This window comes from Linderina pennispora, assembly GCF_002104995.1.
Source record: "Linderina pennispora strain ATCC 12442 chromosome Unknown DL89scaffold_4, whole genome shotgun sequence".
Classification (NCBI taxonomy): domain Eukaryota; kingdom Fungi; phylum Kickxellomycota; class Kickxellomycetes; order Kickxellales; family Kickxellaceae; genus Linderina; species Linderina pennispora.
Window position 1 is genome coordinate 1,171,420 of NW_024468252.1, and position 27,837 is coordinate 1,199,256.

Sequence of the window (27,837 nt, forward strand, 5' to 3'; positions counted from 1 at the left end):
GCCCTTCACACCCACGCACCAAGAAATCAGCGCTTGCATTATTTGGCTTTGAAATAAAAATAGCCCCCACACCCTGGTCCTTGTTTGTCCAAACCTTCCAATGTCAGCCCCAAGCCTGCTCCTGCTGATTGGGCGCATTGACTGGGCGCTGCAATGCTTGGCAAAAGCACAGTCTGGATTCCCGATCGGCTCAAAAAAAAAAAAAAAGCTCCTTGGCACACGCGAGAATGCACAGGCCGGACAGCCGGCCAAAGCAAGGCCATTTACTGATGCTCGACAATGGACAGACTGCCAACCTTGGGCTCCAGCTCCACAGGTATCTTGCGCGCGCCCGACGTGCTGGCCAGGATCCCGTATCGCATCTGCGCGTCCCTGGCCTCGGTCAGCAGATCGGTAGAATCGGCAGCCATCATGATGTTCTCGTTGCCCTCCGTCAGTGCGCCGAAAATATACCCATTCGCCTTGTCGATCTCCTTGAGCAGCGCGGCCACCGAGTGCTTGTCGCTGATGCACAGCGTGTTGAAGCCAACCAGGTTGAAGTCCTCGATGAGCTCGCACACCGCCTTGTTCAGGCTCTTGAACCGCCCGCTGGTCTCGCGCTCATTCAGGTGGTACAGCAGGTAGTCCAGGTCCATCACGCTCGTGTAGTACTCGAGGTTGAAGTCGAGCTCGCCCAGCTGCTCCAGCAGGTCGATCTTGGACAGCACGTTGACGTGCGGCAGTTCGAGCATGGTCATTGTGGTCAGCGACAGCATAAGCACCGAGATGAACTTTGCTGCCTCTGTGCAGTACGCCGCATCTACCAGGTGCACGCAAGCGAGCCGGAAGTCCTGCTTCTCCAGGTGCCGGATCATGCCCTTGATTGCGTCGTTGTGCGTGTACAGCTCGACCTGCCCCGGGCAGTCAAAGATAAAGTAGCAGTCGTCGAACTCCTTCAGCTGCTTGTCCAGCCACTCGATGTTCTTGGCCAGGTACTCGATGCAGTACACCATGCCGCCGTTGGGCCCCAGCCCGAATGCCTCCATGGCATCATCGAGCGTGATCAGGTCTTCGATATTGATCGCACAGTCGCGTGCGTTGTCGTTGGCTGGGTCGAGATTGACGACGATTGTCTTGCGTCCAAGCTCATTGAGGAATTGCCGCAGCCCGTTGCAATACGTCGTCTTGCCGGATCCCGGCGGGCCAACCACGATCTGTCCAAATGGCATGGTGTAATGCTATCTTTTAGAAAACTGCAGCAGTGGCACGAAGAGAAGAGTCCGGATATGACGCCTGTCTGTCCCACCTCTCCTCTTACAAGTACTCGGCATTGAACGACCTTGCACAGCATGTATGGGAAATAAGGGGGAGATTTTATTCGACCGGCCTACTAATTCTCGCCAATCTCCATGGGGATGTCGGCGCGCCCACCATGCTGCACAATATGCTCGTTGGACCACATACTGATGCCCAGCTGCGCCTTGGTGTCAAACGGCTTCGCCATCAGCTTCAAAAACTTGCGTGTCAGGCCCACAGCCATGTCGGTCGACAGGTTCAGGCTGGTCTCTGTCATGCACTCCTGGATCCACCTCGGCATCTTGGAGCGCTTGTCCGCCCGCGAGTAGCGCTTGTCCGCCAGCACCATTAACCCGTAGTCGGTTTTGCCGCGGAGCACGCGCCCGACGCACTGCGATGCATGCCGGATCGCGTCGAATGTCAAAAAGTCGTTCTCGCGGATCTGGTGCGTCTCGCGCAGATACTCCAGCCGCGCCTTGAGGATCCGCGACTCGGTGTACTGGTACGGGATCCCAAACATGATGACCGGCCCGCCCGTAGTTGTGGTCGAAATCAATACCCTCGCTGACCTTACCGCGCGCCACAGAGAGCAGAATCGCGCCACGTCCGTTGTCGCACGCGGTGCGGTAGTTCTGCAGTGCTACAGACGTTTCTGCTGCATCCGGCGTCTCAACAAAAATCAGCTTGTGCTTCCACACATCGCGCAGCACGCCGATCTCGTTCCACATCGACACAATGCTCTCCATGTATAGATACGACGGGAAGAATGCGACAATTCCGTCCGGAACACTCTTGGACATCTCAATGAGCAGATTGCCGAAATTGCGCACCACCGCCGGGTCGTTGCGCACCTCAAACTTGCTGCTGATCGTAACCTGGTCGCTGCCGCGAGTCACCACCAGCGGCGCAAAGCACTGCCGTGCCAGTGTCATCGTAAACGACTCCTGCACTGCTGGCGTAAACTCGAGCATACGCGGGTACATGTCCATGGGCGATAGCGTGCCGGATGTGATAATGACAGTGTGGAATCGCTGGAACACCGGCCGGATGGCAATTGCCGCATCCAGGCACGCCAAGTGCAGTACCGGGTTCGGGACTGTCGACTGGTCGCTCTCGAACGGCTCAAACAGCACCATAAACCCAGTATCGTATGTGGCACACAGCGTGGCAAACTCGGCCACCTTGGCCAGCGACGAAAACTCTTCGAGATCGGTCAGTTCCAGCGTGCGAATCAGTGATGCCAGCCGCTCCGCGCAGAACCGCAGCGGCTTGCGCTCAATATATGTGATTTCCCGCACATGCTGCAAGAACGACGGGGTGGTCTCTGCCACCACATGCATTACTCGCATGCGCGCCTTCAGGTACTCGACAAAACGCTTCAAGAACATTACAAAGTGCTCGGCGCGCCGGATATTGCCGGGCACTGCCTCAGTCAGCACGTCGTCAGGGAGTGTTGGGTTAGTCAGCACTGCGTCTTCTTCGCGCATCAGCGACGCGTCCCGCAGCCCCTCAACCAGCCGCTGGTACTCGTCCTGCAGCCGCTGCGAATCCTGCTGCTTGATCTCCGTCACTCTCTCGGCCAGCTTCTGCACACTCACCGAGCTATTCCGCAGCGTGTAGTTTGTCAGGTCAATGCTCAGCGACTCAATACATGTGCTGTCGATATTATGCGCCTCGTCAAAGACAATGATCGAGTCCCGCGAGAACTCCTTCGAAACGAGTTCTGCCACCTTAGGGTCGAGCATGTAATGGTAACTGTAGATGATGACGTCCGCCAGCGGGATGACACGCCGCGACAGGTAGTACGGGCAGTAGCCAGCGTCGCGCCCGTAGTCCATCAGGTCGTCCATCGTGTACACTCCCGACGGCAGCAGATCCGCTGGATCTACTTCAGCCATCTTTTCAAAGAACCCGCAAAGCTCGATCTCGGGCTCCTCCTGAGCCTTACGGCGCACCCACGACGATGTCATTTCGCGGCACTTGGCATCGACAACCTTGCCCTTGCGCTCCTTCCTGACACGGTCATGGATGCACAGGTTCCGCCGCGATGTCAGCCCCAGGCCTAAAAAGTCTTTGTCCTCGCATCCGTGCTCGCGCCGGTACGCAATCAACCGCTTCAGCTCCTCCAGCGCCTTGTCAATTTCTGGCACTGTTCGCGAGCAGTACACCAGCTTGCGTCGGCCAGGGTAGAACTGCTGGTATGCAATAATCAGTGACAGCAGCGATACAGTCTTTCCAGTCCCTGAGGGCATCTCCAGCATGCAGTGGCCCTTGGAGTCCAGCGACTTCTTCAGCCCGCACATGTACCGGTACTGCTCTGGATACACGTAGTCATACGGGAATATCACCGGCAGGTCGTCAATGTAGAACCGCATCGTTATGAAAGAGGCAGACAAAGTAGTTTCGGGTGGTGGGGGAATCCACTTTTGCACGCATTTTGATGCTGCGCTATGTACCTGTTGGACTGATGTGCGACAAGTATGGATATTTTCTGCGTCGTATAATCGCCAAACTTTGGTTGTGGGGTTGACACATTTAAAAGCAGGCGATCGGGTGGGGAGCGTAGTGCCAAGAGAAAAATACCTCGACCTCGTCTTTCTATTGACCAATTCACCACTATTCACCACTATTCACATACAGTTGTACTCCATCGACAATGACGGACATGGCGCGGCAGCTCCTGCAGGAGCTCATGGGCGAGTATCAGGACACAGGCAAGTCGTACACAGACGCAGACGTATGCAAGAACTACCTGGTCAGCTTCTGTCCAAACCAACTCTTTACAAACACCAAAGATGACCTCGGCCAGTGCACCCTGGTACACGACGACCGGCTACGCACCGCCTACCAGCAGTCGAGCGACCGCGGGCGGCTAGGCTACGAGCAGTCGTTCTACTCTTGGCTGCAGCAGCTGCACCACGACCTGCAGCGCAAGGTGCGCCGCGCCCACGAGCGTATCACAGCCGAAGCCGACGACACCCTGGCCAACCCGCACCGCGAGGAGAAGGAGGAGCGCGCCATTCTCATGGACGAGCGCATCCGGGAGATGCTGAAGCGGATTGAGGACTGTGGTATGAGCGGCCGCGTCGACGAGGCACTCAGTGTGTTGGCCAGCATGGAGAAGGCCAAGGCTGACTTGGTTGTGCTGCGCGAGCGCATTGACGCTGGAAACCCAATGTTCAAGAACGAGAAGCGCCTGGAGGTGTGTGATGTGTGCGGCGCGTTCCTGGTTCCCAACGATGCGTCGAAGCGCCTGGACGCCCACATCGAGGGCAAGCAGCACCAAGGATACCTGAAGATCCAGCAGGCACTTGAGACATACAAGAGCGAGGGCGGGAGTGTGCGCGAGTCGCGCGGCGGCGACCGCTACGGCGACAGCAGGCGGATACAATGCGCGCCGTCGCGATGACTACCGCCGGTCCCGGTCGCGCTCCCGGTCGCGCTCACCGTATGGCGGGCGGCGTGGCTACGATCGTTCGTCGGGGTACTCGAGGGACTACTCGCGCAGTCGTCGTAGAAGGTAAACAACAAAACATAGGCTTTTTAATGATCAAGTAAACTCCAACTCTAAACCATCGTTGCGCTCCTTGCCCGTCCTTCGACACCCTCTAGATCGTCTTGTCATGGCGCGCCTTTCTGCGCTCGCGCACCCACATCTGCTTGCAGTTGCGGTATGCCTCAAAGTACTCGTTGCACAGCGACTTGTCGTAATTGTTGTCGTCAAGACACTTGAAGCTTGCCTTTGCCTCGATCCCGCACGGATCCATGAACTTTGACGACTTTTTGTTTTCGAACTCGCGCAGCGTTATGCGCCGCGGCTCCTTCTCATTTGACAGCCCGCGAATGTCGCTTGTTGTGTCGCTCATTATGAACAGTGGGTCGATTACAGAGAGAAATGCAGCCGAGTGCAGAGTAGTGAAACGAGTGGCCAGCAGCAGCCGTAGCAGCGACGGGCAAATGCACTAGCAACAGCAGCTGATGACATGATCATTTATCTCTGCTGCCGGCTCAGCTTGAGTCCGGCTCGGTAGCTGCGACGGCTTGGCTGCCAGAGAAAAATCACCAGAATGTCCGCAAATGGTGCAGCACTACATCGCCTGAGCTCAACATTCGGCACATCAGGTGTGACATGGATTGCGGCAATTGATTTCTCTGGTCATGATGCGCCGGTCTATCCCCGACATTGCTCCAATTGCCAAACCCAGATACACACACCGGACTGTGCTAGCCATTCATGGCCAGCCCTAGACAAGTCTCGGCCGAGCAGCACAGGAAATTCATAGTTACGGAATACGATCCAAATCGAGACAGCACCCGCCAGGGGCTAGGCGTACTTGTTGCCAATTGCAGAGGTCCGGACAAGCTTTTGAGGCTAGTTTTCAGTCGACATGATACAAGAAGTGAATTTTGTCATTGAAATGTCGGCTTTGCACTGGCCGAGTGCAATGTGCGTATGGCATGATTCAGCCTAGTTCGTCCAGTCAGTTACCTTCGGGCGACGATCTATGCATCTATGGTTGCACCACACTTCACCACACTCCCTAATTCTTATTTTCTGCTTCTTGCTCCTCCCCCACACCGGAACGTCACCGGCCTCATCATTCAGAAGCTGCAAAAGATTCACGCAACATTGGCATTTGAAGATTTCCAGTTCCACTTCATATGTAAGCCGCATTTGCCAGGGAAAACATAGAGCCTCATCTGTTTTGCTCTTTGTGCTACAAGATCCATCCCTCTTTTTTCTGTGCTGGATGCGGAAAGATGGGAATTACCGAGCGATGACTGTTGCAGCCAACAGACAGGCAAAAGAAAAAAGGCACAGGATGATGCATACCACGCCCCCACCAGGGCGGAGTGTTGGACAACTTTCCCATATGCCCTTGGCCACAAGTATGCTGCGACATTTGAATATTGCATCTTTATTTTTGCTCCTTTCGCTTGAGAAACAAACATGAGAAAATTTGGTGCACTGTACCTCCACTCCAATTCACTCCTTCCGCATCGTGCAGTGTGCACCGTGCATGGCAAACAGTCTCTTCATCGGAGCAGGCGAAGATCAGGTTCGCTTTTGGTTTGTTTTTTTTTTTTTTGAGTGCTTCTGTCTTACAAAAAATTTAAATATAGGTGTCGCCGTGCAGAGCGAGCTGTTGAGGGATCTGTTTGAGAGGCTGGGAGGCAAAGGAAAAACAAGCTGTCCAAAGCGAAAATCACCTTTCAGCTGAGGATGCCTGCTGCTAAGAGTGCTATTCGGTCCACCTACCATGGAACATGATTCTCGAAGCGACGTTCGTGCACCCAGATCAGCACGGTATATTACTTGTTTCGCGTTAGCCTATGAGCTCGACCAGCCTACTGTTGCAGTCACAGATCTGACTCGGCGGAGCGGCGCAAAAACATGCTATATGACCCACCGGTGACACATCGGTAGCAGGCTCATCCAGTCCGCGAGGGGTTGCGGCCAAATTTTTATTCACTAGGGGTTTCGCTGGCGTCGGAGAAAAACGCCTAGTGCAAGGGCTGGAAGACGGTGGAGAATCAGTTCGTTTGCACAAATCGGTTATTTTTCAGTTGGGCGTATTTGGGCAGCGCCCATCCTTCATGTCGTGTAGCCATACGTGCCTGGTGGAATGAAGAGAATGCATGCTTTTAATACTTTGCAGCCTTGCGCGCCCACCGCATGCACCTGCCCGTGTAACACCACTCCCTCAAGAACCCAATGCCCATCCTTGCAAGCCTTCAGAAAAGAGACAGGATCCGAGTGTCAGTCCTTATCGGCAATAGACTTGCTGCCTCATGTTTGTGTAACTGGGAAGCAGGTCGGTCGTTTCGTGTGGGAGTCGAGGAGCCTTGAGAAATAAGCAGATCCCCGGCCTGCGCCTATCCCGAGGCCAGACGGATCCGTCCAGAGGCCCGCTATTTGTAGGGACGGATGCATGAAACTTGTGGCGAATAGCACTAGCAAGAGGTAGCTGAGGGAGTAGTGGGCGCAGTGCCATTATAGGCTGGGCACCCGCCGGTGTCGGAGGTGCGACGGGGGAGGGCGGGGAGGGCCTCGCAGACAGACTGGGGAGCCGCTGGCCTGCTGCTGTGGTTTCAGCGGGCTCGGCTTCGTGATTGAGCAATCCAGCGATGCCCTGCTCCCCCACCCCCTCTCGCGTCTCGGCCGTTGTTCATTTCTGGTTTGGCTAGTCAAATGCCACATCGCTTCTTCCGCGGTGAAAATCGCCAATTCCCTTCTCTCCCTCTCCCTCTGACATGCAGGAGCAGCTCTTGCATCCCTGTTTGGCACAGGCCAGCAGCAGTGTGCAATTGCACACTAAGGGAGTGGAGGGTGGGCGCTGTTAATGTTAATAATGCGCACAGCGGTTTGTGAAACAAGGCTGTCTGGCGCAATGTACCTGGCATTGCACCAGCCAGGCGTGTTGCTTGAAAGCAGATGGTGCACCCAGGAGCGAATGAGGCGGCCACCACATGAACTATACCCTAAAGAGCAAGGTACGCCCCGGTTACACGCGGAGTGCTAAATAAACCGAAAAGAGGTGGCAGCGAGGGGGCTGGCAAACCAGTTGCTGATTAGCTAACAGCGCGATCTGCCACCTCTGCGTTCATGATAACGGCAGTGGTCCGTTGCGTTGCTGCTCTGATTTGCTGTGTGGTTCCGTATCCTCGAGCAGCAGCAGAAGGCGAATAGCGGAGGCCAAAGTCTGCCAGCTTTATGAAAAATCCTTCCAATCCGTTGAATCGGTGGAGACTGCTGCCACCCCTTCCGTAGTCGCTTCGCAATTGCTCGAATAGCGACCAGGCCTGTCCACCCCGACCGCCCGCCCTGGCCGCCCACCCTGACCGCCCAAGCGCAGCAACAAACGGAGGGCCCCTGTGTGTGTGTCTGGCATAGGGCCAGGTGAGCGCAGGCTAGCTGGAGCGTGTATGTGGGCGTGTATGTATGTGTTTGTGCGCGCGTGCGTGTGGAGGGGGCGATCGCAGACAGGTATGTGTCAACAACAGATGCAGAGCGAAGAAAAAGGCATGCATTGCGTGCAAAATGGCGGTGGCTTCGTTTATTCTTGCCCATTTGTTTCTCTCTTGCATCCCACTATCCTTGTCGAGGCAGATGTGTCCAACAACAGAAATGATAGAATGTAAAAATGGACTATACACAAACGCAAGGTGCATTGCTTGGCGGTATTGCGCTATTTTCTCCATTGCTTTTTCCAGCAATTTGCCACTCGCCACAATACACATGCATCAATATGCGAACAAGCATAGCGAGCAGAGTGTCCTCGCCATCGTCTTGGCCCGTAACAACCAAGGCATGAATCTGCGCTTCGACATAATCGAAGCAGAAAAAGCGCCAGCGACGCATCATCCACCGCTAGCGGGAAGAAAGGATGCATATCCTTGTCGGTTCATGGCTTAAATGTAAAGTCGCTTGCTTGACAGAAATAAAGAATTACAATAAAGCTGGGCCACCGCCTATTCCCGACCGCCTCCCCGCCTCCCAGGCGATTGTCCCGACACCGCCAATGATAAGAAGGTCGTCTCTCGATCCATCTTGGCCGGCCCCAGCATAAAGACTGGCCAAGAATCGGAGGCAGAGGGGGAGGGCAGCCGGAATATATGAATAGATTCGCAGCGACGCAGCATCCCTACTTCCAGAACAACCCCGAGGGGCCCGCCCAAGTGCCGGTCGCCTGGCCCAGGCTCGCCGTGCTATTAACTGGCGACGCCTGCCCAGTGATCGGCCCGCAGTGTGCCTATTTGGGCAGATTAATATGATAATAGAAAAACTGGCTCTGATACGGACCGCTTCGCCTGTCGGTGTGTGATCAATCGCCCGCCTGTATAAAATTTTCATGCGCCTGTCCCAGCCGGGCAAGCTGCCGGTCGGGGGCAGGGATTGCGGACCCACCCCTCCGCATTTGCATTTATTTTTCTGCCGCGGCTGCAAGAAAAAATTCAGACCAGAGGGGGGGATTCTCGCCACCCTTGTTTCCGGGTGCTGACTGTATTTACGACCAACACATACACAAAATAAAAAACAAGGTACATTTGTGTTTTTAGAGAAACTAAAAGTGGACTCTTGTCCTGCTGCCCAGTATATAAGCAAACCCACGGCCCCCTTTAATTTCCATCCAAAATCTTTTTTCTCGCTTCTCTGCTTCCATTCTTACACAGCTATTCCTCGCTATTTTTCTCACACCTTCTCTCCCGCTTGTCTGGGCTCTAAAAAACAAAAGGACCGCTTTAGCTCGCCCTTCGCCCATTTCGTATTATTTTTATTTGACACCACTGCCCGTTATTTCTTACTTATTAAAGAGCCTTTTCATATTACACCCATTTATATTTGTTGGTCCCGGCTTTGTCGTTATCACTTCTGACACCAGAAACAAACCACCTTGTTCTGGCACCCAACATCCCCTTTTCGCTTCCTCCCACCACACACCCGCTTTTCTTCACCTTCTTTTCAAACTTGGCGTGTTGGAGTACATACCCCCCAATTAAGGCTTGAAGGCTGCAGATATACACGCCCTTTTCTCTCGCCCTTTTTTCTATACTTTGTCTCCACATATCTCTCTGTGGCCTCCCCCCTTTTCGCTCTCTCTCCATTTACTCCGCATACTCAATAGACTGAACAATCGACTATACATACACCGCCTGCTACATCTCTTTACACATACTCTCACACATACATCCATGTCAGAGTCATTCACAACACAAGGTAACGATTTCCTCTCCCCACACCGCAGCACAGCTGCCTCAGCATCCTCCACATCACTGGCCGACACTGCCAATACTGGCCGCATAAGCACTACCGCAGGCGCCGGCAGTACAGCTGCCGCTCCAGCAAGTAGAGGTGGCAGCGGCGGCAATGGTAGCAATGGCGCGCCTGGCATGACAGTCCGGCCAGCTACTGCTTCCCCGCAGTTTAACCTTGGCGGTGCAGGGGTCGGCATTTGACGTTGAAGAGGCCGAGCGGGCAGTAGCGCGACCTCAGGGTGAGGATGTCACTAATTCGGGATGCTGCCCAGTAGGTTCCCGGACAGCGGACTGCGACAAGGAGGCAGCGGCGGGAATTGTATCAGCAGCTGCTGCTGCAAGCGCTGGTCCAAGTGACAGCGGGGTGACAATCAGCACATCATCTGCATGCGAGAGCAGTCTGATGATTGGAGCGGCATCAGCGTTGGCGGGCGATTCCAAGTCAGTTGCAGCGAACGCTATTCCAACAGCATCAGGCGTGGTTGCGGGCATGCAGAGTCTGGTACACCACAGTGCGGCCACCCGTATATCACCAGGAGCCCTTGGCATCTCGGGAAGATGGCTCGGATGTGGCGTCTGTGACAAGCGACTCGGCATCGGTGGCATCGTCGCCGCGATGCCGAGGTGTGAAGCGGCGCGGCTCCGATTCGTCGATCTTGCTTATGGCAGTAGACGAGGCCACTCAGTGCGCAAGAAAGATTTATCGCTCCGAGACCACCCACTCTGGGACTGGTGGCGAGCAGGCGAGCTCTCCGCCGTCCATGTCGGCAGTAGCCTAACAAGCGGCGGCGGAACTATGCGCCTGCGGCAGCCGGCTCTGCTGCGGGTGGGGCAGCTGGCTTCCCGCAAGCGCAGCAGCAGCACCCGGGCTGCGACTGGTGGGATTTACCGGTCCCGGGCTTCCGCACGCATCTCATCGGCCTCTGTCTTCTTCCACGTCTTCCTCCACTCCCTCGTCTCCCCTCTTCATCTCATCTGACCCACGCGGGGGATCAGGATGCGATGATGGCATGTGCGGGCTCACGTGGCGCATGCTCTGCCGTCGGGCCGTCGGCATCCAGAGGCACAGCTACTGTCGTCAGCCGGGGCTCGGCCTCGGCCACAGCCACCGCCGGCGCTGGAAACAGCGGTTCGGCTCATGCCCCGTCCTCGTCCACATCATTTTCGCGTGTCTTCCCCATAGTCAGCCACGGCGGCGTCGCTGTTGCACAAGCCGTGCGGCAGCGCGGCGACCTTGTGGCGGCCTCGGTGCGGCACGGGTCTTCTGGGGGAACAAGGTCAATCCTTGTTCTCAACGCAGCCACTGGTGTTACCGGTGGCAACAGTTCTATTTCTGGGCAGGGCATCAGTGGCAGTGGCAGCAGCAACAAGTCCGCTGACACAAAGGAACACTGTTGTGGTGTTGGTGGGGCACAGGATGCAGTCTGTGCATCTGCCCCCAACATGGTTGCAGCTCTTTCGCCGTCTGCCCCCATCTCCCCCAGCACTCCCCCGTCGACTCAGCGGACACTCACCTATGCCACAAGGCCTTGCTCTGGAGCGCCTGGCAAGCGCCTGGCACTGGCACAGACCCTTGGCACATGTGCTGCCGAGTGTCAACCGGTACACTCTGCGAGAGCTCAAGATCCAAAACATCCTGCAAAACCCGCGGCTGCGGCACGAGGTGCTGTTTGAGCCCAAGCTCGAGTTCCGGCCAAACACCAGCGGCAACATGGCCGATACCAAGCACGTGGCGACACAGCAGTACTGGGCAGCCATCGAGAAGGGCATGAGCGGCTGGAACCCGAAGGCGCTTCACACCGGAGACTGCCGCATGTTGTGTGGGGCTGCAGATCTGTCGATGGTCCCGGTTCTGCTGGCAGAGATCCGCGAGATTCTGGCTGAGATGTCGGAGGATGCGCCAAACATGGCCATGGCCCGGTATGCGGTCGAGCTGCGGGAGCGGCTGGACGACGAGCGCATCAGGCAGCAGATCGACAACAACGTGTTTGACCCAGAGCCTGTAGTTGAGTACCTGGCCCAGGTGATGCACAAGCTGGCGCGGCCCGAGCATTTTGCATCGATCGACAAGCTGATCGAGTACGCGCGCAGCGGGCGGTTTGCGCGGGCTCTGCGGAATGTCGTTTGATGTGCTGGAGGTGCTCAAGATCGACATTGCCAACCGCAGCATCGAGATGTACCGCGAGTACATGCGGTCAACGGCGGTGGCATACGAGCGGTCGCATTTTGGCAACATGCTGCGGCGCAACAGTGTGCCTATTGACGAGACGCGGGCGTGGTGGAAGAAGGAGTACGACGCGGCGCGTGCTCAGTTCCAGAGCCTTGACGATATCTTTTCGCATGTATTCCGGACCCTCGTGCTTGGGGGTGACCGGCCGGTGCCGAAGCTGATGCACATGGACGAGGCGCGCATCAACGGAATCCGGCGCGAGTACGAGCGCCTGGAGATCGTGGGCTACCTGTTTATGGGCTTCACGCAGTTCATTCAGGCTGTCGGCCGAGCCACAGCATCAGCAGTCGGGCCATCGGACCAGCAGCAGCAGCCTGAGTTTAGGACCGAGAACGGGCGTGTTGACTTTGAGCGGCTGGGCAAGGAGTGTCTGAAGCTGGTCCCCGAGTGCTTTGTAGTCAACTGGAGTGACTCGATCGGGGACTCTACCGCTGGTGAGTGGCGGATGCCCGGTGGCGCGCGGGGCGAAGTCAGGGCCAGTGTGCTGGTGACGCAGCTGGTGAGTCTTGCTGGCCGTGTTCTGGGCCGCAAGATCCAGCCGGCCGAGGTGACTCAGCTATGGCGTGCTGTGCGCAGCGTGGTGCAGAGCGGCAGCCCGGTACGCGGGATTGTCGCGGGCCGCATTAGGAGTGCTGTTGAGATGCATCTGTCGTCCTTGGAGGTCAACAGCACCCGTTTCCGCGGCGATGCCTGGGAGGCGATGCCTGAGGACGCCAAGCTGATGCTGCGCCGGTCGATGCTGGGCTTCCTGGAGCCCGTGCTGTCGAGTCTGGCAATCAAAGTCCATGCAATCCGGGCGCACCACTGGCTCGTGTACAAGTCGTTCTACCAAGCTCTCATCAGTTCCAACTCACAGCTGGTCCAGCAGACAGTCACGGTCGCGAAGGCACCGTCCGCATCATCTGCTGCTGTTGCTCAGTCACAGGCGCTGTGAAGACCACCAGCCCACACATACCCACACATGCACACCTAGCCATCCACCCATCCACCCATCCACACACTACCTCTGGAGACTGGCGAGCCTGTCTCCGACCTTGTTTATTGCCTCCTTTTCACTTCACTTCGAGATACACTCAGTATTTTCTTAACCACCTTTCCATATTACCCTCTAATTTCTTCTCACTCACTCACAACCAAGTGCATATTAATTCCATTCCATTCCATCTGAAACCACCACCACAGCCATCGCCCACTCTACCACCAAGCCAGCGTATGATCGAAAGACTGCTGATTGCAGCCCCATGCCGCATCCCTTGCACGTGCCAGCGATGGAATCCATTTGTGCACCATATCTGGCCACGAGCAGGGTGTGGCCAGATTTGCGCAGTAGTTCATGTGGGTCCGGAGGACCCATTCCGGACAGCGGCTTGGATACATGTGATTTGTTTATTTCCTTTAGCAATTAGCGTCATAGTGCCGTAGTGTTATTCGTCATTCATCGGTTCTAATTTTGGCGTGATTCGCAGAACGTCTCCCGCACACAGGCACATCGTATTCGGTGGCAAATAAAGCACAATGACAGCCAACTACTGGGAATCATCGCAATTGTGAGTATACCGCAGCCAGAACGGCAGCTACACTCGGGGCAGAGTCCTGCCAATACTCTAAAGTGACCGGTGGATATTGTTCGCTTACGGGCCGAAGGTGGAAAGGGGGCGGCAGAGGAAAACATGCTCACAATCGCACCTTTCTTTTGTAGCCAGCGGTTTATGCTGACGCGCTCGGAATTGGCGGATGCGGAGCGACTGCACTCTATGCGGCTGACTCGGCACGAGACTGTGTTTCTAAAGATATACTTTGCGGGAGGTACTGTTCCAACAAGTTCTTTCGTTGCACTATTCCGTGTCTGCGAAAACTAGCCTGCAATTAATGCACGACGGGGGATGACATGGTGAGGGATGTGTTTGGTTTATTGTTTGTAGTGATTCAGAAGCTTGGCAAACGGCTGCGCATCCGGCAAGAGATTATCGCCACCGCTTTGGTTTACTTCAAGCGCTTCTATTTAAAGTATGTGTACACAGCCTGAGCATCAGGGCTAGGGATCAGGGAGGCGGTAGTATCGTGGAAACCACTAGGGGATGGCATGGAGGGGTCTTGCATCAATTTGAACATGCGCGTTCGGCTATTTTCTGATAACTGGCCTTGGCTTCACTGTAGCAATACTTTTTACGACATCGATCCGTACCTGATGGCCGCTACGAGCGCATATCTCGCATGCAAGGTTGAGGAGAACCCGCATCACATAAAGTACATTTGCAACGAAACCAAGGCGGCGCTTGCAGGTAAGTCTCTGTTGGTGTGGGGCAGAGTGCAGCCGCAGCGGGGAGGGCATTGAAGCCCCACCATGCACTACATTCTAGCTGCAGACGAGCGCAGCATCTAAACTGGTTCCTTTCTGTGTAGATGTTTCGCCCGCCATAAAGTTCCCCTACGACGTGGCTGACATTGCCGAGTGCGAGAGCTACTTGCTGGAAGAGATGAAGTTTTACCTCGTTGTCTACCACCCGTACCAGGTGCTGATAGAGTAAGTGGTTTTTAGGTGGCAGCATTCGAAATGCATGGCGTCTGTTTGCTGTTCAGCCTGGGGGTAGTGCTAACACCTCGTTACCCAAGTATTATCTGTAGCATAAACGAGCAGGCCAAGCTTCCTAAGCCATCGTTGCAAGCAGCATGGTAGGTCCTGTAGGGCATTGTGCAGTTAGCTCCCAATAGTAGCTGGCTGGTGTTGGAAACTATTAACCAAATGTTTGTGTTGCCTCTAGCAAAGAGAAAAGCGAAACAAATAGCGCTGCTGCTGAATGCCACCACTCCTATTTTATGCTAGGTCGATTATCAACGACAGCTTCCGGACCGACGTTGCGCTGGTGTACCCACCCCATGTCATCGCGGTGGCAGCGCTGTTCCTGTCGCGGGTCGTCGACCAGGGCACGCAGTCCGAGAGCGAGGCGCAGCAGTGGTTTGCCGATCTCAACGTCGATATGACCGATGTGTTGCAGGTAGTCAACGACCTACTGAGACTCTACGGGGTCTGGAACGAATATAAGGATGAGGCCATGCCTGAGGCCGTGGCCACCTATATTGCGGATCTAGCTGCTTCTGCATAAATCAATACTAAACAACAGGCATGGGCGCTTTGCATATCCCATATGCTGGAACCAGTGATCGACTGTGACAGAATAGCCCAGCGCACTGCCGCTCAAGGGCGCTTTTTCCAAAAGAATGCTTTAACATTATACACCTCCCTCGTACATGGTGCAGACTAGTGGCTTCCCGGCAATCAATGCGATATTTCTGGCAGAGTTCCACCCGGAGCAAGGGCCTGTGGTAACGCTCTCAATTCCCGATGATGCAGTGGCTATGACCGAGCACAAGTCCTGTGCGCCGCTGCAGTCGGGCGGCGGCTTCGGGCGGCATGACGACCACTCCCCCGACACAGTCGTTCCGTTCCACATGCACGAGGGGCCAGAGGTCATCGAGCTTTTGAAGCGGCCGAGCAACAGCCGCCCAGCGGTGGATAGCGACAAAATTGACTTCAACGCGATCCAGGCGTTGGTGATTCCAAAACTGACACTGTACGAGCGGCTGATAACGGTGAACACGGGGCGGCACAAGGTGATGGGGTATCCGATCGCAGTGGAAGGAAACTACCAGCGCAACGTGCTGATTTTCAACATGTGCTTCGCGTTCGATATTGGGGCGGATACGCGGAAGCTACGAATTGGTGGTGAAGCGAATCGGCGGACTGCTGAAGGAGCTTGAGGTCAAGGGTGCGTTCATGAGCAACGTCGAGTGCAAGCAGGCGTTGCGTGGGATGATGAACCAGCTGGTGAACAACCTCAACGATCATGGAGAGTGCCAGATCGACCTGGATTTCCAGGGCGTGTCGCAGACGGCGGTGCAGTCGCTTGCAATGTCTAGCATCAGTATCAAGCTGTTCCCGGTGTACGATAACCCGAAGGAGATCCGGCCGTACCACGTGCCGGTAAAGACCATTGACATTGACATGGCAAAGCTGGAGCCTGCGCGCACAGTGTACAAGAACCAGGTGGGCGACGATATTCTGTGGGACCTGGTGCTGGACGAGGTCCTAATGCACCTGGACAACGTCAACCATGTGCGGAGGATAGCAAGGCTGACCGAGATTCCCGAGCCGACTGTCATTGCAGCACTGAAGCACCTCGAGTACTACGGGTGCATATCGCTGGTGGACATCTTCCAGTTCAGCAATGTGTACGAGACACAGCACCGCCTGCTAGAGTTCTACAGCGACGCATCACTACAGAAGGAGTGCTATCGGTATGTGACGCAGGATGGAAAGGCATCCGATGTGCCATTGGAGGAGCTAATCAAGCTGTATGCGACTATGCGCGAACGCGAGACTGGTTGCCGACTGGATTCTGAATTCAAACATCGACATTGAGCGGATCGACGTGCGGCGGCTTCTGATATTTGGCGTCATGCACCATATATTGCGGCGTGTGCACTGCTACCCGGTGCTGTGCATACCGCAGAATGCAGATGATGCTGGTAGGGCGGTTGGAGAGCACGTGGAGGATGCTGCACAGCAGGTATCAGGTAATGCAGGTGGCAATTCGGCCAGAGGGGATCTGCCAGCCAAGACAGAATCGTGCGAACTGAGCGACAGCCTCAAGGCGATGCTGGATGGGACGCACCACCTGGACGAGATCAGCGTGCTGGAGAACAAGGACATGGTGACTTTGCGCAGCATGCTGGATGGCCATGGCCACATCGAGTACGTTTATCTTTGACTTCAATGTAGAGAATACAATGGCTAAAATTGCTGCTGCTGGGGAGAAATCCTGTCTGGCTTTCAGTACAGCGAGCCAGCGAATGCCCAAAACAAAAGGGCTGGATCTTGGTGTAGGGAGGGAGCTAGAGCCCTGTACCGAATGCTTTGTGTTGCGTGAAAGTTGTTTTGGTGTACAGCTACATTCAAAAAAGTGTCAACAGGCAGAGGAGCCCAGGATGTTGTTTACCTTTTGCTGCTAAGATTGCAGCTTGGGGCGAGGAGAATTTCTTGCAGGGCCAAACACCACCACCGCACCATGCACCTTTTCCGTATTCCTGCTTTCTATTCGCGACGCACGCAGCCGATCTCTCTCTGCTCTGCTATCTCCCTTCCACCCCTCACCACCTTGGTCCTCTTTTTTGGGCCGTCTCTTTGTCCCTCAGTCTGTTTATAACCTCTCGCAACCAGCAGACCACAGCAACGACGCGTCAGCGCGTGGCATGGCGGACACACGCTACCAGGTAGAGTTGATAGCAACAGCATTCCATGCGGCATCCTCGATACTGAGCAATGGGCATGACGAAACAAAGCGATGATACTGCCTTTGGCTGTGTGCGTGAGCCACAAATGATCTGCAGCAAGCTTGTGTTGTTCCCTACTTGACATCAGCTGCAAGCTACTGTCCTGGAGCCGCGTGCAGAGCGCACTTGGCACAGTCTGTACGAAGCTCTGGTGGAGCCTGTCCTGGCTGCTCTCAAAGCCGGCTCGGATCGAGGTTCACTAGCTGTGTTGAACGCAGCAGTAGCATTTAAAGCCTTATCCTCCCCCGCAGCTCCGGCTCTTGTACCCCCGCTCACGCTCTTCATTTTTATCTTCTCCACAGCCCATCCAGCGCAGTTCTGTGACCGAAGCCTCCCACCACCCACTCTTCACTATTGCACTTTTTTCTCTCTAATTTCCTCCTTAATTCACACCTTTTGCAATACCTCCTTTTTTTAGACCGCCTGCTCTATCGGCAGCCAGACCACTCGATCGCCACCCAGCCAGGCGTGGCAGACTACAGACGCTCGCAGACAACCCGAGCAGCTCCGCAGCCAGGTGCGCAAGTCGCGCAGTTTCAACAATCTAACAGCCACAGCTCACCGTGACATGGTCACAGGCAAGCACACAAGGTACCGGTACCGCAGGTGCCGAGGACGCCGAGGACGCCCAGAACACCAAACTCGGCCAAGCCTGGCCACTCCCGGGCAAAATCGACGCAGACACGGGACGTGGATGAGACAGCAAAGTATGGCAGCCACCGGATGCGTGCGCACAGACGGCGCACTGATGGCAGCACAATTGATAGTGAGACAAGCCCGATTCAGCGGCCACGGACGGCACATGGACCAGCATCGCCAGAGTTCTCAACATATAGTCAGTACCCGGACTTTGAGACTGTGACAAATCCGTTCGCCAAGAGCGATAAGATCCCGCGCAAGCGAGTTCCCGCCAGGCCAGCAGTGCCACAGATGCAGCAGCAGGGACAGCAAGATGTGGATTCGACAATTAATGCAAGGTGGGCATGAGGGTGGGTCACGCTCAGCTGTGCCGACGGCTGGCAAGCGGATTATACCAATAGCAGCACTGTTGCGAGCGTGCCCGAGCGGCTGGCTGTCAAGCTCCAGGATGTCGGTGCTTCCAAGTCGCTAAGGGTGAGGAAGGATTCGCAGGAAAATGTACCGGCACCGCTGCGCAGGCACGATCTGATTCCTCGACACTCTGAGCACCCGGGGCTGTTTGCTCATATGAAGCCAGTGCAGCAGCCAGAAGTCGAGCCCGAAAAGACCAATGTTTTATCGGCGACCGTGATGCCAGGGAAGCCATTGGTACGGACAGACTCTCTACAGAGCTCAAAGTCTAATGGCTCACGCGCTACAGCTAAGTCGGCTTCCACAGGCGGACGCCAGAAGCCACGGCGAACCTCGCATAGCACTGGCGCAGTGCGGGATCTAGGAACTAGTGGCCAAGCATCGCTGGCGCATTCACAGCAACCAGGAAGGCCATTCAGCGGACACGACCTAGGTTCACGTATCCGGATCGATATGGACAAGGTCGAGGGACTTTACCAGCGTCAGAGCCAGATATTCGAGAAGGAAAAGGCACAGCGTGATGGCTCCTCGTCGGTCAGTGCCGGTGCCGGTAAGCCAAGCAGCAGAGCAGGCGTCAGGGAGCCGCTTCAGCCGCAGCACCCTCCATCGCCGATTAGTGACACCAGTAGTCCATCAACAGTGCATGAGTCGCAGCAGGCGATGGGCCAGGATGATATCCGCGATGAGCGGATTCCGTTCCAGGATGTGCTGATTCCAATGGTGTTCAAGAAGCTATGCAAGGACCTGGAGGATCCCGGGTTCGAGATTGACGAGGAAGCGTACCGCAAGTTCAAGCTGTCAGAGCGCTGGTATGCACGCGAAGAGCGCAAACTACGCAAGAATCTTGGCGAGGCAAATAGCGGCGCCTCTATTGTGCAGACACCGCCATCTGTCTCGCCTGAGCCTGAGAAGCAGCTGCAAAATGTACCTGAGGCTGTGTCTGATGAGGAGGGGGCGGAGGAACAGCGGCCCTCTTTCGAAGCAGTAGCTCCAGCAGCACTACCACCAAGGCAGAAGCAGCAGCAGCAGCTATTCCCAGGGCGCAGGCGCACACCTAGCTTGCAGCACAGTGTCGCGGGTGACATCCAGGCAGTCATGCCGAGCGCACCCCCAATGGCTCACCATCCAGCACAAGGCAGGGGCATCCCCCGGGGCTACGAGTCACCCAACATGCCACCAAGAGTGTCGTCTGCTACAGCTGCGGCACATGCGTACCGATCGCCTCCTGCAGGCAGCACTAAATTGATGCATGCTGGTGCCAGGCAAGACCCAGAGCAAATGTCCAGCAGGTTTAATCAGCTCGAGGTTCACGATCCACAGTCATACCCTCAGCGTACCCGCAGCTACTATAGCCATCAGCAGCAGCAGCAAACTGTCAGAGAGGAAAGGGCTAGCAAGACCGCCGGCTGCTGCGGATGCAACATTATGTAAACTCACAATATACATACATCTCTACCATGTATTTTCCACCTGCCTGATCGAGCCGGCACTGCGCGAAATGCACACGTCGAGAATGGCTCTCGAGCCGGACTGCGAGTGGCTCTCGGCTCGACAAAAAGAAGCAAAAAATGCAAAATGCGCAGACGCCTGCAGAGTAATTTTTAAAGGCTTTACCTTTTGGCCATGCGAATGCTTGCTTCTGTTACTCCTTCTGCCATTGGCTTCTTCTGCATTGCGAATCCTTAGAGCCCCTACTTTCCTTATATCCCTTCCAAGCGACAGAACACGCAGCTAAACGGCTCATTGAGAACGCAGCGGTGTAGCAATTTCCAGCCCTGGCACAACTCCAGCTGTTTGTTTTGAAGGAGACAGGCACTGCATATACTCACACTGGTGGTATCAACCGCATTACCACTTATAAACACGAGGTGCGTTACCCCTGCAGCCCTGCATTGCTGCTGTCAGTCACTTTTGCACCTCCGGCCGGATAGAAGCCCTCAGATCTGCACAAGCACTTGTGGCCAAGCGCCTCATCAAACTGTTGTGGACAAAAAGCTCAGACACCGACACGTACCGTAGGTAAAAGTAACAGCGAAGCCATATTATGAGCAGCAGGATACCTACGTTGCCCGAAGTACTGGAGTCGTTGCAGCAGCGGCGGCAAAACGAGGCAGATCTAAATGTCGCCAATGTGTTTTTCAACCACGCGATGCAGTACCTGGTAAAGGGCGATGCGCGGTGCTGGTGGTGCACGCCTGAGACAACTGATATAGCCACCGAGACATTACATTTATTTTCTCTGGCGCAGCGATCTCCTGAGGTAAACGAGCTCATCCAGGCATCTGAGCAGCAGCTGACAAAATGCACGGCCTGCATCAGTGCGTACTACGATGCCAAGGTGCGGTTGCGGAAGCGGTACAACGCCATGTACAGCCCGGCTGCTGTTGACGTGTTTTTCGAGACACTGGGGAGATGGGATGCCCAGCGACTGGCGAGAGCGTTGGAGCAAACGTCGGTTAGGGACAGCGCTGCGGGATCAATAGTGCTGTACGATGTGTGCCGAGTCGAAGACAATCTGCTGTTTCATCCCCAGGTCGCTGCAGGGACAAACAAGTACATTCGGGAGGCATTGGCGGCGGGCGGGAATCTTAATCTTAGGCAACCGGCTGCAGCCAGGGTTCTTTATTCTGGCATTTTCTGGCGACGAGCAGGTGCGCAGATGGGCGTGGCGGACACTAAAGTTTGCCAATAACAAGAGCGCGGTGTTTGATGCACATTCAGTTATCCTTATGCTTTGCGGGGGTGTTCAGGATGCTGGCATTCCAGGCAGGACAGTCTGCATCCATACCCAGTAGCAAAGGAGCAGACCAAGGGGTTCAGTGATATCAAGTTTGTGTTTTCGGCTGATGAGGTCTGGCACAGTCTGCGGGTTGCGCTGGGGCGACTGTCGAAGGATAGCCGGGAGGTGCTGGCGAGGCGGACTAGGTGGGATTCCGGTGATTATCTGCAAACGCCTTTTGGACATTTCTGGGCCCGAGTTCCTTGACGCAGTGCGCTCATTTGCCGATATCCTGAGCGCGGCCGAGCCAAAAGTCGTGTGGCAGCCGGTGCGTAGCCATATGGGGTGTGCGCCGGTGGATTTTGCCCGGCTGATCGTGAACCACCCGCAGTTCAAGGCCAAGTTTACCTGATTCGCCGGTGGCGATGGCTGATCTGACCAACGACACGCTATCGCTGGCAAATCGGCGGCTACGTACGGTTATCGACTGGATTATTCCGTTCATTGGATCCCTGGACATGCCCAGCGACCACCAGGCAGTAGAGGTTCTGCTGAGGGCGCTGTTTATGGAGCTGCCTGCGCTGCACGGCGTGCCATTAGCGTACCGGGCAGTCGCAGTACACACAACGGTTGCCATTGTGAAGCATAGCTTTGAGTGGCCCGATGAGCGACGGTTCTTGGAGAGTGGTCAGTCGATAGTGGCGGATTTCGTGAGGGATGCAGCTCCAACACTGCTAGACATCATACAGGGGCGGCATGAGCTGGCGAGCAGCGAGCTACTAGTAACAAGCGCGGATTCGTTTGTTGACATGATTCTCCGCGACGACATGCTACATACATTCCGGGCAGTCTCAAAGCACAGCGAAGTGGCCGGCGAGATCATAGTGTCTGGCGAAAGCTCTGGCGGGATGGAGGCGCCAGCTGTGTTACTTCATTACCCGGCTCTGTGGGATGGCGTGCTACGTGAGTTCCACAACACGGATATTGTGAAGAAGGCGATTTTCTCGACATCCTATATCATGCTGTTTGACCCGTTGCCATCACATTTGGTGCGGGATGCTGCCTGGACCCTGGCGCACTACGTATAGGCGATTTGAGCACGAGCGGCAGGAGCTGTCGACGATGCTGACCCAGCTGCTTCGGATGCTAGTGCGACTCGTTGCCGCACATCCGGTCCGAAGAGTGGGGGGAGTGGAAACATACCCTGCTGCCGTCACTTCTGAGGCACTTGATATCGCCGAATGAGCAGGTGCGTGTGCTGGCGATGCGGATTCTGCGCTGGTCGCCGACAGACGTGGTTGACGTTGATGATATGGATCCGGGGGGCGGTTTTACGTCGCAGTCGGTGCTGGACGATACCGAGTGCGATATGGCGTGCTACGAGCTGTACAAGCAGCACAGCAACTACTTTTTTACGGTCCTTGCTGAGATCTCCAACGACTGCACCATTCTGGTCAAGAATGAGCGGCCAGCATACTCGGCGAGCACAAATGTAGCGGTGCTTGTGCGGTCGTCTGGTGTCGTCGGTGAGCAATAAGCAGATGGCAGGCAACACGGAGGCTATGGCAAAGCTATTTTTTGCATTCTGCAACCTGCTGGCGTCGATTCTGCGCAATAGCTCGGAGGGCGGCGTGCTTTCGGAGAACGGGTCTGGGGTATACTCGTCATCGGTACTGCGAGTGTTTCAGACGCTGTATTATATGCTAAACACAGTCGAATTTTCGACGATTGTACAGTTCACCAAGAAGAGCGCCAGCTTGAATGAGAACGAGGCGATGGACATGCTGTCGAAGTGTGTCTCGCAGATGCTGAACTACCTAGGCACTGAGGACACATTGGACGTATCGAGCGGCATTATCAAGACTCTGGGTATGATTGCCACCGGCCTGATGGCTACGCCGGGAACATCGATGCTGTATCCGCTGGAGACTGTGGAGGCGCTGGTCAGCGGCAAGCACGGGCATCTGTCGCCTGATATGCGGCGGCTGCTGAGCACGATCACGAAGCAGTCGGTGTGGGAGCCACGGCCAATCGAGGCGTCGAGGGCACGGCCGGTTCAGATCATCTTTGATGATGAGGACATGCTGGCCGATCTCAGCAACTTCGATCTGTCGGATATCGATGACGCGATGGAGCACGAGCCCATTCCGGTAGATCCAGAGCCAATTTCGGTGCCAGTGCAGCCTGGCAATCGACGTTACATCGTCAACACTTATGCCGAAACCGCAGAAGCCTTCACCGGCTGCTATGGGCGGGTTTGCAAAGGTTAAGGCCCAGGATCCTGGGGTGCAGCCGGCGGTCAACAGGCCGATGCACACATCCGCTATGCATGTAGGCAAGGCACTGCTGCTATCTGCACCAAAGCAAACACAGCAGTCGCCGACGGATGGTGATGACGAGGTCAGGGTTGTGCAGTTGACAGCGGCAGATGCGGCCACAGTACGGCGCAAGCAGTCGTCGATGGACGCCTGGCTGTCCAAAGTCCAAGGCGATGGGCAACTCGGGGACACTGACTGGGGGCAAGGCGACGCTAGCAAAGAAAGAGCCCAAGAAGAGCGGGGGCAAGGCAGGCGGCGGGCTGCTGAGCATGATGAAGAGCAGCTTTGCCAGTGAGCGCAAGAGCCTGATGCTCAGCAGCACCCGCAGTCGCCAGGCAGCGTCGGTAGTGCCGAAGCAGCACGTCAAGGCGCCGAGATCCATGTCCACGGTTCCAGTCAGCAAGTGGGACAGTCGGCGCAATATGGATGCGGAGGAAGAGGATGATGGTGCGCCCCTTGCCCGAGCTCGTTGTGCGCAATGCGTCCAAGGAAGCACTACAGGAGCTCGAGCTGGCCAAGTCACGCAAGGTGACAAGCTCTGGCAGCACCATGCAGTCCAGGAGCAGCAGCCATGTAGTGCCTGGCGACAGCGATACTGACAGCTCTGACGACGACAAGGACAATGAGGAGAGCGGCGGCCTGGCCGGGTTGCTGAAGATTCACCGCACACCCACCAAGGCACCGGAGCGTCGACCGATCAAGTTCATCTCACTGGTCGACGGCCTGGGAGTGTCTGGTGGCAGTGGCCGGCCTGGGTCGATATTCTTCGATGCGCAGGCGCGGCAGCGCGCTATTAGCGAGCAGGAGGCCAAGGAGCGGACTGACGCCGAGCATGAACAGCCTGCACAAGAAGCTGCTGGCGTGGAAATACGAAGATTCAGGGGATATGCCGCCGGATGCACGCACGACGACATACAAAACAATCCCCGACACATTCACCGACTGCGACAGCTACGCAGGGGTGTTTGAGCCACTGCTGCTGCTCGAATGCTGGGCACAGTTCCAGCGGGCCAAGGAGGAGACGGCAGCGAGCGAGCCCAGCGAAGCCACCCTGCAGTCACGGATGTGCGTGGATGAGTTCCAGGACATTACGTTCGAGATGGCCATTGCCGACATGGATGACGTGGCAGACCATGATGTGCTGGTGCTGACAGAGAGCATGTCGCGCGAGAAGCGCTACGCCAAGGGGATCACGGCCGTTGGTCTGAGCGGGCAGATCGGCAGGCAGGGTGACGCAGGCTCGACAGCCAACCCGGCGCTCCTCAACAGGCCCACGATTCTGGGCAAGGTGCAGAGCCGCGTGTTTGGCCGCGACAACGTGCAGGTCGTGGTGCGTGTGTTTATGCAGGGGGTGCGGCTGGCGCAGTTCCTCAACAAGCTCGTGCTCAAGTCGGTGTGGGTGTTCATTAAGCTCTACGGTCTGACACCCATGCATCGCGAATACGCGGCGCTGCGCTCTCTGCCATACCTGGACAGGCAGCTGGTGCAGGAGATTCTGGTCCCGCGGCCCGTCAGGCACCAGATGCTGGGCAAGCTGGACGTCGAAAAGTGCATGCGGATGCACGCGCTGAACCAGCCGCAGGCAGAGGCCGTTGTGGCGGCTGTGAACCGCAGCAACGGGTTTACGCTGATTCAGGGACCGCCAGGGACTGGAAAGACAAAGACCATCCTGGGGCTTGCGGGCGCGTTGATCTCGCAGGCAAAGAAGCAGCTGTCTGACGACTACAAGCCGTATACGCCCGCGGGACCCGATGCTGAAGCACCGCCGACGGCGAAGAAGAACAACAAGCTGCTGATCTGTGCGCCCAGCAATGCTGCAGTGGACGAAATCGTCAAGCGCCTAAAGCAAGGGATCCGTGACGATACCGGCAAGACGTTCTTCCCAAGTGTCGTGCGTGTCGGCATGTCTGACAGCGTCAGCAGCACTGTGCGCGACACCACACTGGACTTTTTGCTCGACAAGGCTCTGAACTCGTACGGAGGCGTCAATGGCACGAAGGGGACCGCTGGAGACGAGAATGACATAAGCGCAGCCCAAGACGCTCTGCTCACCTCCGTTTCTGGCCACCGCGGCAGCGACGGCAGGGTCGTTGATATGGCGGCTCGGGCCAAAGTCGCTCGTGCATCAGCCGTCGAGACCCAGCGGTCGCTGCGCAAACGGCTTGACGACGTCAACGTGAGGCGGCGCGAGCTGGATCAGCGCATGCAGACCATCGACCCGTCCAACATGGCCGAGATGCGCGAGTTCCGCCAGAAGTTTGGCAAGCTGAACGAGGAGAAGAAGCGTGTCTGCGCACAGCTGGACTCGGAGCGCGAGCGCGGGCGCGAGGCAGCGCGTACGATTGACTCAACCAAGCACAAGATCCGGCTGCAGATCCTGCAGACCACCGACATCCTGTGCTGCACGCTGAGCGGCTCTGGCCACGACATGATGGCCAGCATCCAGTGCTCCTTCGACACCTGTCATTATCGACGAGGCTGCGCAGAGCGTCGAGCTGGCGTGCCTGATCCCGCTCAAGTACGGCTGCCAGCGGTGCATTCCTGGTCGGAGATCCGAACCAGCTGCCACCGACGGTACTGTCGCAGGCTGCGATGCAGCACATGTACAACCAGAGCATGTTTGTCAGGATCCAGAAGAACAGCCCCGAGTCGGTCAATCTGCTCAGCATCCAGTACCGCATGCACCCCGAGATCTCGCGGTTCCCGTCCATGCTCTTCTACGACTCCAAGCTCAAGGACGGTCCTGGGATGGCTAAGAAGCAGACTGCGCCGTGGCACGCCAGCCGCTTCTTCCCGCCATTCTGCTTCTTCAATATCCGCGAGGGTAAGGAGGAGTCGGGCAAGTCGCACTCGGTGTTCAACATGGCCGAGGCGCGCGCTGCAGTGCAGCTTGGTGCAGCACCTGTGCATCAGCTTCCCAAGCCTTCCGATGAAGCAGACGATTGGCGTCATCACGCCGTACAAGCAGCAGAAGAGCACGCTGGTGCGCCAATTCCAGAGCTGCTTCGGCCAGGCTGTCACCGACGCCATCGAGTTCAACACTGTCGATGGGTTCCAAGGCCAGGAGAAGGACATTATCATCTTCTCGTGTGTGCGTGCTGGTGGCTCGGGCGTCGGATTCCTGGCTGACGAGCGGCGCATGAACGTCGGGCTGACCCGTGCGCGCAAGTCGATGTTTGTGCTGGGTAATTCCGATCTGCTGGTGGTCAGTCCGCTGTGGAGGAAGCTGATTGACGACGCCAAGCAGCGCAGCCTGCTCTTGGACTGCAAGCTGCCACTGTTTGGCCGGTATCTTGGAAATGCAGCCACCTGCGACAATCTGACCAGGGATCCCAAGGACGCAATGGATACTGCGGCTGATGGCGAAGGCGACCGGGCAGAATTCATCCTGGAGGCGTTTAACGATTCCGAGCTGAAGCGCGCCAACGCAGCCGCAGCCACTCCAGCGGTTCCCGCAGTCAAACAGATAGCAGCCCAGCACAGATCATCACTCGAGCCCAGCTGCAGACAGGGAGACCAAGCCATCTGCGCTGGCGTCACTGGTAGCATCTGCAAAGCGCGATGCCAGCCAGCCCGTGGCTGGCCAAGCAGTTGCCTGCAAGCAGCAACGGCCGACAGCACCGGCGCCAATGCCTGCAGCGCGCCCGCAAGTGCACCCAGGCACCGGCGATAGCTATTCCTGTCGGCGGGCATCGCCCAGTTGCTCCACCGGCAGCCCAAGCGGCCTCCCCTGTCAGCTGCGACACGGGAGCGGCAGCGCTCCAGCCTGTTTATTCCCAAGAAGCGCGGCGGAGGGGCTCACCGCCCCGGTGCACGCCCACCGCCCACGCAGCACGATGTGGTCCAGCCAATGTCGCCGCCAGTCCAGCCGCCTGCCGGCGCTCGTCCTATTATGAGTCCTCCTGCCGCATATTGAAGCCCGCGCCTTGTCGCCTCCAAAGCGGACTCCGCCACCTCCGCCGCCCAAGAAACAGCCGACTGTCATTACGGTTGCCGAGCGCGGAAATCCTAAGGGTAGGGAGCCAGGGAAGCCACAGAGAGGCCGTAGCAGGAGCCCGAGGCGGAGCCACAGCCGGAACAGAAGCAGGGAGCGGAGCAGAGACAGGAGCCGCAGTGATCGCCACCACCATCGCAGCAGCAGCCGCGACAGCCGCAGC

At 56.5% G+C, this 27,837-nt stretch overlaps 18 protein-coding genes across 18 annotated transcripts; 12 read left to right on the forward strand and 6 right to left on the reverse strand.

Moving 5' to 3' along the window:
* Positions 1 to 263: 263 nt before the first annotated feature.
* Positions 264 to 1,208, reverse strand: DL89DRAFT_221790 (uncharacterized protein; the record flags this gene model as incomplete). Its single annotated transcript, XM_040884539.1, has 1 exon — positions 264 to 1,208. The coding sequence occupies one exon, from the start codon at positions 1,206 to 1,208 to the stop codon at positions 264 to 266; it is 945 nt and encodes a 314-aa protein (XP_040745097.1).
* Positions 1,209 to 1,369: 161 nt separating this feature from the next.
* On the reverse strand, positions 1,370 to 3,650 carry DL89DRAFT_274568 (transcription factor TFIIH complex subunit Rad15; the record flags this gene model as incomplete). The annotated part of the gene is given in 2 exon segments (XM_040889203.1): positions 1,370 to 1,774; positions 1,794 to 3,650. The coding sequence occupies 2 exon segments, from the start codon at positions 3,648 to 3,650 to the stop codon at positions 1,370 to 1,372; spliced, it is 2,262 nt and encodes a 753-aa protein (XP_040745098.1).
* A 281-nt stretch (positions 3,651 to 3,931) lies between these two features.
* Positions 3,932 to 4,588, forward strand: DL89DRAFT_210737 (LUC7-domain-containing protein; the record flags this gene model as incomplete). The annotated part of the gene is made up of 1 exon (XM_040884191.1): positions 3,932 to 4,588. A coding segment is annotated over one exon (657 nt), but the record flags the coding sequence as incomplete, so codon positions are not given.
* Positions 4,589 to 4,784: 196 nt separating this feature from the next.
* Positions 4,785 to 5,461, reverse strand: DL89DRAFT_128955 (cytochrome c oxidase-assembly factor cox-23, mitochondrial). Its single transcript, XM_040883297.1, has one exon. The coding sequence runs from the start codon at positions 5,139 to 5,141 to the stop codon at positions 4,884 to 4,886; it is 258 nt and encodes an 85-aa protein (XP_040745100.1). The 5' UTR covers positions 5,142 to 5,461; the 3' UTR covers positions 4,785 to 4,883.
* DL89DRAFT_128956 (uncharacterized protein) lies at positions 5,462 to 6,328 on the forward strand. Its single transcript, XM_040883298.1, has one exon. The coding sequence runs from the start codon at positions 5,781 to 5,783 to the stop codon at positions 6,228 to 6,230; it is 450 nt and encodes a 149-aa protein (XP_040745101.1). The 5' UTR covers positions 5,462 to 5,780; the 3' UTR covers positions 6,231 to 6,328.
* Positions 6,329 to 7,750: 1,422 nt separating this feature from the next.
* DL89DRAFT_128951 (uncharacterized protein) lies at positions 7,751 to 8,505 on the reverse strand. The gene has a single exon (XM_040883296.1). The coding sequence runs from the start codon at positions 8,345 to 8,347 to the stop codon at positions 7,853 to 7,855; it is 495 nt and encodes a 164-aa protein (XP_040745102.1). The 5' UTR covers positions 8,348 to 8,505; the 3' UTR covers positions 7,751 to 7,852.
* Positions 8,506 to 9,403: 898 nt separating this feature from the next.
* DL89DRAFT_266589 (uncharacterized protein) lies at positions 9,404 to 9,916 on the reverse strand. The gene has a single exon (XM_040887128.1). It carries the CDS (start codon positions 9,841 to 9,843, stop codon positions 9,604 to 9,606), a length of 240 nt encoding a protein of 79 aa, XP_040745103.1. The 5' UTR covers positions 9,844 to 9,916; the 3' UTR covers positions 9,404 to 9,603.
* DL89DRAFT_128974 (uncharacterized protein) lies at positions 9,755 to 11,161 on the forward strand. The gene is made up of 2 exons (XM_040883299.1): positions 9,755 to 9,994; positions 10,305 to 11,161. Exons 1-2 carry the CDS (start codon positions 9,970 to 9,972, stop codon positions 11,009 to 11,011), a joined length of 732 nt encoding a protein of 243 aa, XP_040745104.1. The 5' UTR covers positions 9,755 to 9,969; the 3' UTR covers positions 11,012 to 11,161.
* On the forward strand, positions 10,825 to 11,928 carry DL89DRAFT_129091 (uncharacterized protein). The gene has a single exon (XM_040883301.1). It carries the CDS (start codon positions 11,035 to 11,037, stop codon positions 11,704 to 11,706), a length of 672 nt encoding a protein of 223 aa, XP_040745105.1. The 5' UTR covers positions 10,825 to 11,034; the 3' UTR covers positions 11,707 to 11,928.
* On the forward strand, positions 11,829 to 13,441 carry DL89DRAFT_129130 (uncharacterized protein). The gene has a single exon (XM_040883302.1). The coding sequence runs from the start codon at positions 12,150 to 12,152 to the stop codon at positions 13,194 to 13,196; it is 1,047 nt and encodes a 348-aa protein (XP_040745106.1). The 5' UTR covers positions 11,829 to 12,149; the 3' UTR covers positions 13,197 to 13,441.
* Positions 13,442 to 13,624: 183 nt separating this feature from the next.
* On the forward strand, positions 13,625 to 15,111 carry DL89DRAFT_266591 (cyclin-like protein). Its single transcript, XM_040887129.1, has 6 exons — positions 13,625 to 13,809; positions 13,962 to 14,068; positions 14,185 to 14,269; positions 14,420 to 14,544; positions 14,666 to 14,786; positions 14,888 to 15,111. The coding sequence occupies exons 1-6, from the start codon at positions 13,778 to 13,780 to the stop codon at positions 14,937 to 14,939; spliced, it is 522 nt and encodes a 173-aa protein (XP_040745107.1). The 5' UTR covers positions 13,625 to 13,777; the 3' UTR covers positions 14,940 to 15,111.
* A 508-nt stretch (positions 15,112 to 15,619) lies between these two features.
* DL89DRAFT_256583 (NPR2-domain-containing protein) lies at positions 15,620 to 17,058 on the forward strand (the record flags this gene model as incomplete). Its single annotated transcript, XM_040885456.1, has 4 exons — positions 15,620 to 15,874; positions 15,993 to 16,558; positions 16,641 to 17,015; positions 17,043 to 17,058. 4 exons carry the CDS (start codon positions 15,620 to 15,622, stop codon positions 17,056 to 17,058), a joined length of 1,212 nt encoding a protein of 403 aa, XP_040745108.1.
* Positions 17,059 to 17,582: 524 nt separating this feature from the next.
* On the forward strand, positions 17,583 to 20,074 carry DL89DRAFT_256584 (uncharacterized protein; the record flags this gene model as incomplete). Its single annotated transcript, XM_040885457.1, has 5 exons — positions 17,583 to 17,624; positions 17,682 to 17,908; positions 18,012 to 18,110; positions 18,172 to 18,570; positions 18,634 to 20,074. 5 exons carry the CDS (start codon positions 17,583 to 17,585, stop codon positions 20,072 to 20,074), a joined length of 2,208 nt encoding a protein of 735 aa, XP_040745109.1.
* A 195-nt stretch (positions 20,075 to 20,269) lies between these two features.
* Positions 20,270 to 21,294, forward strand: DL89DRAFT_282976 (uncharacterized protein; the record flags this gene model as incomplete). Its single annotated transcript, XM_040889719.1, has 2 exons — positions 20,270 to 20,511; positions 20,663 to 21,294. A coding segment is annotated over exon 2 (606 nt), but the record flags the coding sequence as incomplete, so codon positions are not given.
* A 404-nt stretch (positions 21,295 to 21,698) lies between these two features.
* On the forward strand, positions 21,699 to 22,677 carry DL89DRAFT_129394 (uncharacterized protein). The gene has a single exon (XM_040883303.1). It carries the CDS (start codon positions 21,788 to 21,790, stop codon positions 22,448 to 22,450), a length of 663 nt encoding a protein of 220 aa, XP_040745111.1. The 5' UTR covers positions 21,699 to 21,787; the 3' UTR covers positions 22,451 to 22,677.
* On the forward strand, positions 22,678 to 23,672 carry DL89DRAFT_129395 (uncharacterized protein). The gene has a single exon (XM_040883304.1). It carries the CDS (start codon positions 22,904 to 22,906, stop codon positions 23,630 to 23,632), a length of 729 nt encoding a protein of 242 aa, XP_040745112.1. The 5' UTR covers positions 22,678 to 22,903; the 3' UTR covers positions 23,633 to 23,672.
* On the reverse strand, positions 23,673 to 24,256 carry DL89DRAFT_129396 (uncharacterized protein). The gene has a single exon (XM_040883305.1). It carries the CDS (start codon positions 24,060 to 24,062, stop codon positions 23,712 to 23,714), a length of 351 nt encoding a protein of 116 aa, XP_040745113.1. The 5' UTR covers positions 24,063 to 24,256; the 3' UTR covers positions 23,673 to 23,711.
* On the forward strand, positions 24,257 to 27,402 carry DL89DRAFT_129430 (uncharacterized protein). The gene has a single exon (XM_040883306.1). The coding sequence runs from the start codon at positions 24,450 to 24,452 to the stop codon at positions 27,351 to 27,353; it is 2,904 nt and encodes a 967-aa protein (XP_040745114.1). The 5' UTR covers positions 24,257 to 24,449; the 3' UTR covers positions 27,354 to 27,402.
* Positions 27,403 to 27,837: the final 435 nt, after the last annotated feature.